This window comes from Phalangium opilio, unplaced genomic scaffold, assembly GCF_054372755.1.
Source record: "Phalangium opilio isolate 3A_F unplaced genomic scaffold, DU_Popi_V2 ptg000209l_1, whole genome shotgun sequence".
Lineage (NCBI taxonomy): Eukaryota > Metazoa > Arthropoda > Arachnida > Opiliones > Phalangiidae > Phalangium > Phalangium opilio.
This window is the reverse complement of record NW_028324217.1, coordinates 22,700,023-22,708,975: the sequence shown is the minus strand read 5'-3', so window position 1 is coordinate 22,708,975 and position 8,953 is coordinate 22,700,023. Positions and strand designations below refer to the sequence as shown.

The following is an 8,953-nucleotide window of genomic DNA, read 5'->3' as shown; positions in this document are numbered from 1 at the left end:
AACTAATTAAACGGCTTGGAGAAAAGTAGGCCTATAACCTAGAATTCGTGAAATAAATTCAAAAATACAAGAATTTATCTGTCCTCGAGCCAAAAATGAACACGAGACAAGTGTCAACGTGTTATATTTTCCAGCTAGCTTATGATCAGTTCAGTTCAGTTTAGTTTGAAATGTTATCGAAGAAATTTGCAAATGTTAGAGAGAGGCTGAGTTTGATTGTCGTTTCCGTGGGATATTTTGCGTGGAGTAGATTTATTGTCGTGTAAACGAAAATTCTTATTAAAATACACCAATTCTCTCTTTGGATCACTTAATACTACTCCATGGTAATAGATTGCTAGTACTCCACGGATAACGCAAAAGATTGTAAGGCCAACCCCTTCTTCCACGGTAAGACCTACAAACAGCGCCCCACTCAGATGCGGAGAATAACCCTCCATTGAAATTTGTGTTTTTTTAACCATCATCCATGGTTTTAGTCAAGCCTTGGTCGATCTTTCTTGTTTCTATGACTTCAAAGTTAAATTTTAATTTTATTTATTATGTGAGAGCTTTTCTTTTAATTTTACCAAATTTCCGGGTCCCGCGAACGTAATTTATACAATTTTAATGTTGCCGTATCGCAATGCACACTTTGGTAACATCCTTGAACGTTCAATTAAATGCTACGTTTCGAAATTAGTAAACTTATAGCCAACTTAGGCCAATTAATTAATTATAGTTGGATTTCAGTAATAATCTAGTGAGTTGAACTACGTCTTTATTCAAGGCCAATATAATATGACTCTTGCTTTGATTTGAAATGACTTAAAACAACAACTTGCACATTGCTACCCATTCCCATATCAACGATCCACGTCTGTCTAAAGGTATGAATTAAAAAGTGGCTAACAAAAATGCAAAACGCCATTGGATTTTCTAGAAAGATGGAGTTTGAGAAATATTGTTGAAATTATTAACAGCCAAATTCACAACTAGGCCTATGACCAGGATATAAATTTGAGTTTTGATTCAAACATTAAACGTGCGTCTAAATAGTATGGAAGAAAACTCGCGTGGAATGTTCAATCTGAAGAAGTGGTAAAATTCAGGTAGAGTTGAGCTTTACATTTGGTGACATATTTCCTGTTTCAATACTTCCTTCGTTGCAGGGTGGCATGACTGTATGTAAAAGGGAGTTTAGTGAATAAATACTGAAACCGACAAGTATCACGTTGCAATTGGAATTCAAACTATATTAAATCAAAGAGGGTAAAAAGAACGGGAGCGGAACTAGCAGCTTTGGGAAAGCATTTTAGGACCACATAGGAAGTTCAGAGAGAATATTTTAAAGCCAGAAGACTTCAGTCAAGCCTTCTACTACTCGTTTTTTACCTTCTTTGATTAAATCAGAAGATAAAATTACTGTTTGTTCCTTCAAATAGATAAACATATTTCTTAAACTACACCGTTTCCTAAAGTCGTCACTTGAAATAGCACAAACTTGTTATATACTAATACTTTTAAAATTAATATGTGGTTGTGATTATTTCCTGTAGTCAAGTTGCTATTTTAGAAAAAAAAATAAAGAAATATTGTAACTATATTGTTCTTATATTTTTCCTTTAAAAGCATGGAAAAGTCTATTAATGAAGAAATAGGTTTGCTTTTTTTTAATCTCTTATGATAAAAGCTGTGCGGGTAAACTTCAGGTAATAGAAAATTTTACCCGCGGGTATAGGGTCCAATTTTCAATTACCCGTTGGGTCCTAGGGTCCGTCAAAATCCCCAAAATTAGCTTGCGCGTGTCCAATTCAGACAAGTCTTTGTTCTTCCTTACAGTCCAATTAAAACCTAGATTTCAAAGCTGAGCCATTTTCCCATAGCAATATTAATTAATAACTTGTTACTAATTAAATTGTTAAATTATGAAAGACAGAAATATTGAAACATGCGCGTCATAAACTGGACCCATAGGGATTTTGTCAGACTCATAAAAAAATATGTTTCAGATATCGAGTCGGGTACCCGCGATACCTGCACACCCCTGATTATTCAATTATAAGAAATTTGAAAATTTTAACCAATAAGCCTCGAAATAATTAAAATAATTGTGGAAAATGTGATCTCAATAATTTTCACTTTTATTTGAAATAACGTACACAGAATGAAATCACAAAAATGGATTTAATTAAGAAAAAATAAGCGAAGCTATTTTTCAAAACTGCCATTGATGTTATTTAAATTTGTGAAAATTAGGCAAACATTTATTTTGATGCAATTCTATAGTCATTGATTTTTAATGACAAAATGTTCAGTAAAAATTACTCTTGCATTTAGTTCCTTTCACAATTTCTAGACTTCATCTTCCGTCGCATGTTGTTTGCAATTGTTGCAATTAAGCTTGGAAGGAATTTAAAAGGTATTCTTTACAAATATCTCTGGCATCTGTTTAAAATATTAAAAAGTGTTTTCCATTTCTTCTTTCGAACTATTCTTCATACTACATTCTTCATTTGTGGTTAGTTTTGATACTGTTTCTAATCAATCATTTCGGAATGTTTTCTCTTCTAGTAGCAATACCCGAATAACTTCTTTCGATTGAAACCAAGCATTGTTTATGTTAAGTGTCTGAGTACCTTTTGAAGCCATTGTAATGACTGTTTGCGTAGCTTTACATTCGGTGCCAATTTTCGCTGTTTCAATACTAATTCTATCCATGCAGGGTGTCATGACTTTATCTACAAGCGCTGGGTTACCTTCAGTTGGTTTTGATTTAATTGCTGTTTCTCTTTCATTATCATCAGAAGCTTGAACATGTACTAGATTTATATCGTCATGTACTGTTAGTTGAATTTTAGAATTTGAGCTCTCTTCAAGCTCGTTATGTAAAATTGTTCCAAGAATTGGTACTGAATGTGGTTTAAGTAACATCCTTTTTCTCCCTTTAGTAACAATAACATCGTCGTCACTAAAATGTTTTGAACAAATAACGGAAACTTTGTTCGGTTTCCATTTTTTACCACGATTTGTAGCCAGAATCCACTTTTCAGTAAGATCACCATTACCTTTATGTTGGGAAATACTTAGCCAAATACCCCAGTCGCCCAAAAAGGCACTTTTTGTTAAGGTTTACAATACCTTTCGGGAATAAATGTAAACTGTAAGAACCATCTTGGGCTAGATTGTCACTACAACTTGAACATCCAAGAATGACGCATCGTTTATTGTATGGCATTGTAAATAGATTCTGAACACTTGCTTATTACTTTAAACAGGTAGTTTAGTAAAGAAATTACCCATAATGACTAAACTTATATTAAGATCAAGAAAAAGGTTACAAACAGAACATTAATGCCGAAATTATACTGTTTGCCGTCCCTTCTAAGAGAGAGCCTCAACATGTTTTTCCTAGAGATGTCGCTTGAAACAGTACAAACTTGCTATACCGCGACTTTTAAAATTATTATGTGATTGTTTCCTGCAATTTAAGTCGTTATCCTAGAAAAAAAAAGAAATATTGCAAATATAACTGTTATTATTTGAATTTTCTTATTTTATCTTTAAAACCACGGAAAAGGTCTATAGATGTAGAAACTAAGTTTACCGTATTGCCCGGTTTCATTAGCAACGTTCAGCTAGGTGTACCATAAAAGCGCATTGGGTTACGGTTCCGTATAAAATTACAATTCGGCATTAAACCGAGAACTTGGTTGTGATTGCTGAACGCACTTACTCTTTTAAAACATTGCGTCCAGAAGAAGTAAGCGAATTTAGCTTTATACTTATTGTCATGGAATATGATTTTAAATGGAAAATTTATTAACAAATAGAATTTATTTTGCCTTTAATTACATTATTAGTAGCCTTTCAAGCACCAACAGCTTATATTTTCACTTTGAAATCTTTTTAACGTCTTTTTTCAAAATATATCCCTTAAGCCTCGGTTCATGAACGCTGCTTTCTTTCATGGCTGCAGCTAAGGCTTAGGGGAAGTAGAAAGAAGGCAGAATATTAAAATTACGATACAGGCCCGTAATTAAGATAAACAAGGTTACAAGACTGTTAAAATTAATAAGACTTAAGATTATTCCAGTGCAACCTTTTTCTTCCCTGTTTTTCAATCCCGTTAATATTTTTTACTATTAAAATCAGCTTCCATGAATGTGAAAATAGTCCGTGAGTGAAAGAAAGATTAGTACCATAAAAATAAATGTCTTTATTTCAAATTGTAGTTACGAAAATGGATAAACTATTTTATTTTTCGGAAAACTGCCATGTTACGGTGCACCATGTGCACCTTAACAGTAATGGAAGCGAGGAAGGTGGAAGAGGAGGCCGTATTGCGACGGGGGAAATGGGGCCGCCTCCAAGTCGTGGAGAACGCGGAGGTCCTGGAGGCCGCGGGGGCCGTGGAGGCCACGTAGGACGTGGGGGCCGTGGAGGCCACGTAGGACGTGGGGGCCGTGGAGGCCACGTAGGACGTGGGGGCCGTGGAGGCCACGTAGGACGTGGGGGCCGTGGAGGCCACGTAGGACGTGGGGGCCGTGGAGGTCACGTAGGCCGTGGAGGCCGCATAGGCCATGTTGGCCATAGCGGTCGCAACGCCAGAGGCCGGCGTTGCAATAATTGTGATCGCTATGGCCACTTGGCACGCGACTGTTGGAGCCGCGTTCGTGGTATAAAATTCGTTTGATACTTAAATGTCAAAATGTACAAAGTATTATTCAATTCTGTTGAAAGGGGTCCAAAATGGCCAACAAAATCCGTTGGCGGAGATTCCGCGTGGGGAGGCGCCTACCCCTCCTCAGGGCGCTGGAGTGCAGCCCCCCCAGCCTCTAGGCGCTGGGGAGGAGCCGGCCCAGCCTCTAGGCGCTGGGGAGGAGCCGGCCCAGCCTGAAGGCGTTGGGGAGCAGCCGGTTGAGGAGGATATCTCCTTGGACGAGCCGGCGGAGGAGGAGGGCTCCGGGGACGACATGTCCCTGGATGAACTAGAGGCCAAGTTAAATTCGTAAGCTTTATGTCCCTTATCACAACTAAAACAATTACAGAATTGGACCTTCATCATTATAATTTAAGTCACAATTTTAAACGATTTCCTTACAGGATTGGCATTAACAATAAAATTTAATTGGTTTGTAAATATTTTTTTTTTCTCAAGTGTTATTATTTTAAATGAAAATTTTTATTTTAAACTATAGTTTTTTTAATATTATGAATTATTTTAAACTTTATTTTTTCCTAATTACAATTGTTTAAAATTATAATTTTTTTTTATTAGAAAAATGTCCTTTAATTTTTACAAAATTTTTTCTTCAATAATTTTTTAAAAATAAAACAGTTATTTAAAAAAAGAGACGATGTTTTTTCTCGCATAATCCCTGTGTATTTTATATGGTAATGTTGAAAGAACTGCGCTAATGTAAACAGCTCCAGTGTTCAAAACACAATGAACTTTCTGTCAGTTCTCCCTCAGGAAGATTTCCGTTGTTGAAATTTTGATATGGTACTTAGCTCCTACACTGAAGACCCTGTATATCAAATGGGACTGGAAGTACCTGAAAGTTGAGTTTTCAAAGATTGCCAGATTGAGCAGGTCATGGGATTTAAAGTGAAGAAGGTCGCTTTAACGTTCAACAAGTGACACCGCAGTATGTTTGGATTTACCAACGGCTTGGGTAGTTTTAATCTTAATTAAACAGTTTATTTAAAAGTTATTTGAGCTTTGAATCCAAAAAATGAATATTTTTGGTTTGATTTCACGTTAATTATATTTAATTGATTTTAAATTAACGTAGGATTGTGTTTCGGCAGTGTACATTTAGGTTAAAAATGACTTTCAATATATACTTAACCTTAATTGCAATTTTTAGCGGGTTTTGAATCTTATTTTACCTTAAACTTTCGAATTTCGCGCCTATTAATGTACTTTAAAGATAATTTAAATAAACTAAGTATAAGATAGAAAACATGGGGCTATACTAACAGCTTGTGCAGTTTTAATCTTAATTAAGTATTTTATTTCAAAGTTACTCGAGTTCTCATCCATAATGTATATTTCATGTTTAAATTCCCGTTAATTATACTTAATTAAGTTTAAATTAATCAAGGATTGAGGTTTGGCAGTGTTGATTTAGCTTATAAAATGAGTTTCAAAGCACCTTAATTGTAAATTTTAGAAGAGTTTTTCATTCTTGCCAACACAATGTGTTCAATTTTTATCATACCACGTACTAAATTTGCGGTAACATATAGATCATCTATAACATATGTTAATGAATGATGTGATTCTATAGTTTAGCAACTTTGGCTTCAATAACAGTAATTAAATTAAATACCTAAACAATTCATAGCAATTTAAACAAATAAACAAACGGCAATGTGAACTGTGGAGATAGCGAACAACGTAACCCTCCGTTGCTGACGTGGTTACATTGGAAAAATCTGCGCTGATGTAAACATGGAAATTATTTGACTAATTAAATTACATAACGACACTGTACTCCAGGATTAATCAGCACCACTGTTACTTATATTTATGAATTAGCAAAATCCACTGTTGGTAAAAGTAAATACAGCATAAAAAACCTAGGGTTAACCCGGTTAGGCTATGTTTGTAGCATAAAATTGAGCAGACTATACACAGGATTCCAAAACAAATGAGAGGCTTCAGAGCTGGAAATCGGCCTTTTTAATAATCTTTAAAGAGGAAAGACACTATATGAGACTATAATTACACAGAGTAACTAAAATAGGGTAATGGCAGCCCTCTGCCTTCGACTGTATTAAGCTCTATGGGGAAATAACATGAATTGACATTAGTCTATACAACTTAAGCCTTGGCCGTAAAGAACGTCGAAAAACTTACTTCAAAAGATATAAAAACCTCTATTAACTGTAATTATTTACCTGAATTAATTTTTTAGACGAAAATTCGACCTGATATCAAAGTATTTGTTATTAAGGGTGTTATAGATAATTAGCAAATCCAATCAAAGGTGTTCAAGCTCGGACAAAATACCAAAGTAACTAATTCTAGTTGCCTTACTGTCGTCTGCTATGAAATTAGGAATTTTCAACATAAAAGCAAACGTTTGAAATATATCAACGTAACTTGTTAGCACCCACAAACCTAGTTGTCAACGAGAACGAAATGAAGAAAATAGGTTTAAGCGCGCTATAAGGTTAGGCTGACATCTGACCCAAAAGTAATTTTTTGACGTACTATCTTAATTAGTTAAATTACAAAAATTAGAATTCATTAATTAAAAATCGAAACAGGTAAGTTTCCGATTTAATAAATGCTTGTTAATTTAGAAGTATCCCGAAAACTAACTTCGCTATAGTTTTTCCGTATGGCCGGCTTCAATTGCCTTAAAAAACCGAAATTTTTTTAATGCTTTTTCTATGGGACGCTAACCCTAAAAGGTGTGACTTTTTCTTTAACATTACGGAAGGGTGTCATGTCATATCTACAAGGGCCTACCGGCCCTGTAGAATTTTGGATTGCAAAACTTGGTTTTCTGATAGGTTTTTGGACGTCCCATACATTGTTCTTCTTTTTGATTTGCGCCAAACTTCCCCAATACAACCGCCACCGATTGTTAGCAACGATCTTGCATAAGATTCTTCTTCGTATACCTATTCATAATTTGTTTCTCGTTAATCAAAACCAAATTATCGTCACAATAATGTTTTAAGGTTAACATACTGTTGTTTCTTTAATTCCCACTTCATCACTTGGATTTGAGCGTTCTTTTTTTTGACACCAATATTTTACTACCTCTTCTCCATATGTTTGCAATATTGATAGTAAGTCATTCTTTTCGTATGGTGTTATCGACAGGATAATATCTTCAAATGTTTTGAAATTGTTTCTTATAAACGTATAAAATTTGAACATAGTACTACAACTCTGTAGTTTTGAATCCCTAGCAGTAGCATTTCGTTTTGGTTTATTCCCCTCGAAAATGATTAAAAACTGTTTAGACAGTTGATCCACAATCGCGAAAACTAAGCCGGCCTCTTTTAATTGTTGGTGTAAACACTCCTTGGCACTGGATTCACCAAATGTCTTTATAATTACAGAATTAATTGCTTGCACAATTTCAAATACTTCGCACTCATCCATATCAACTGTTAGACGTGGCTGACACGAACGTCGAGCAGACGACCAACCGGTAGCTTTGAACTAAATATACTATCGCGTAGGGATATCGGAACTTCCGTATTCCGGGGGTTCGGCTAATGACGTAAATTTCGTCATTTCAAAAAAAACTACGTCATTTACGTCATTTCCCTTAAACAAGGTTTTAGTGAATAATTACCTATAATGGCACACTTATGTTTATTATCCGCTTATGCTACAACCTATAGAGCTATTTCAGAGGGAGTAATGGCTACGTCACCAATGCTATTTGCCCATAGAGAAAACCCTCATAAAATGGCCGCCCTACACTCAAAGGCAGGCCCAATTTTCGTACCAGACGAAATTTTTCCCCCACTGAAATAGCTCTATTTAGTCACTTAGGGAAATTTTAGGACATGAACTATTCGTTTTAAAACTTCGAAATTTTGCACGATAATTTAAAACCTTTCAATATGCCTCTCACTAAAATTTCAAGAGACTCGAACCAGTGATACCAGAAGTTAATGACTTCATATCCAGGGAAGTATTGGACACTAAGGCTTTATATAGTATCCATCCCTGCTAGTCAAAATTGCCTATGGCAATCGTAAAAGAGGGTCGAAAGTTTCCTCCCCACTAGGTAAACGATCTAATCTACTGAAAAAAATCCCACGCCGAGAGGCTGTGGCACTCAAACTGTGGGGCGTGTTCAAAACTTCTTCAGCGCCAATCGTTGAAAAGCCGTCTCTGAAAATCCATTAAAATCCGTGGGCCTAGGACCCCAAACTAGTTTGAACGTAATTTCTAGCAAATTCTATTAAAACAGTTGTTCTTGTCACCGTTTCT

General features: G+C 35.5%; 3 protein-coding genes and 1 long non-coding RNA gene across 5 annotated transcripts; 2 read left to right on the top strand and 2 right to left on the bottom strand.

Annotated features, from left to right (window-relative positions):
- The first annotated feature begins 508 nt into the window (after positions 1-508).
- On the top strand, positions 509-1,582 carry LOC149621333 (uncharacterized). Of its 2 annotated transcripts, XR_016375429.1 has the most exons (3): positions 509-869; positions 963-1,091; positions 1,152-1,582. It is a non-coding gene; the product is annotated as an uncharacterized LOC149621333 (long non-coding RNA). The 2 variants fall into 2 exon arrangements; XR_016375428.1 differs by having other exon boundaries at positions 509-1,091.
- A 507-nt stretch (positions 1,583-2,089) lies between these two features.
- LOC149621332 (uncharacterized) lies at positions 2,090-3,461 on the bottom strand. Its single transcript, XM_089854171.1, has 3 exons — positions 3,121-3,461; positions 3,003-3,047; positions 2,090-2,924 (listed from the first exon to the last, which is right to left on the bottom strand). Exons 1-3 carry the CDS (start codon positions 3,215-3,217, stop codon positions 2,524-2,526), a joined length of 543 nt encoding a protein of 180 aa, XP_089710297.1. The 5' UTR covers positions 3,218-3,461; the 3' UTR covers positions 2,090-2,523.
- A 761-nt stretch (positions 3,462-4,222) lies between these two features.
- Positions 4,223-5,706, top strand: LOC149621331 (uncharacterized). The gene is made up of 3 exons (XM_089854755.1): positions 4,223-4,658; positions 4,723-4,990; positions 5,086-5,706. Exons 1-3 carry the CDS (start codon positions 4,223-4,225, stop codon positions 5,108-5,110), a joined length of 729 nt encoding a protein of 242 aa, XP_089710881.1. The 3' UTR covers positions 5,111-5,706.
- Positions 5,707-7,461: 1,755 nt separating this feature from the next.
- Positions 7,462-8,110, bottom strand: LOC149621330 (uncharacterized). The gene is made up of 2 exons (XM_089854754.1): positions 7,691-8,110; positions 7,462-7,620 (listed from the first exon to the last, which is right to left on the bottom strand). The coding sequence occupies exons 1-2, from the start codon at positions 8,108-8,110 to the stop codon at positions 7,462-7,464; spliced, it is 579 nt and encodes a 192-aa protein (XP_089710880.1).
- Between the last annotated feature and the right edge of the window lie 843 nt (positions 8,111-8,953).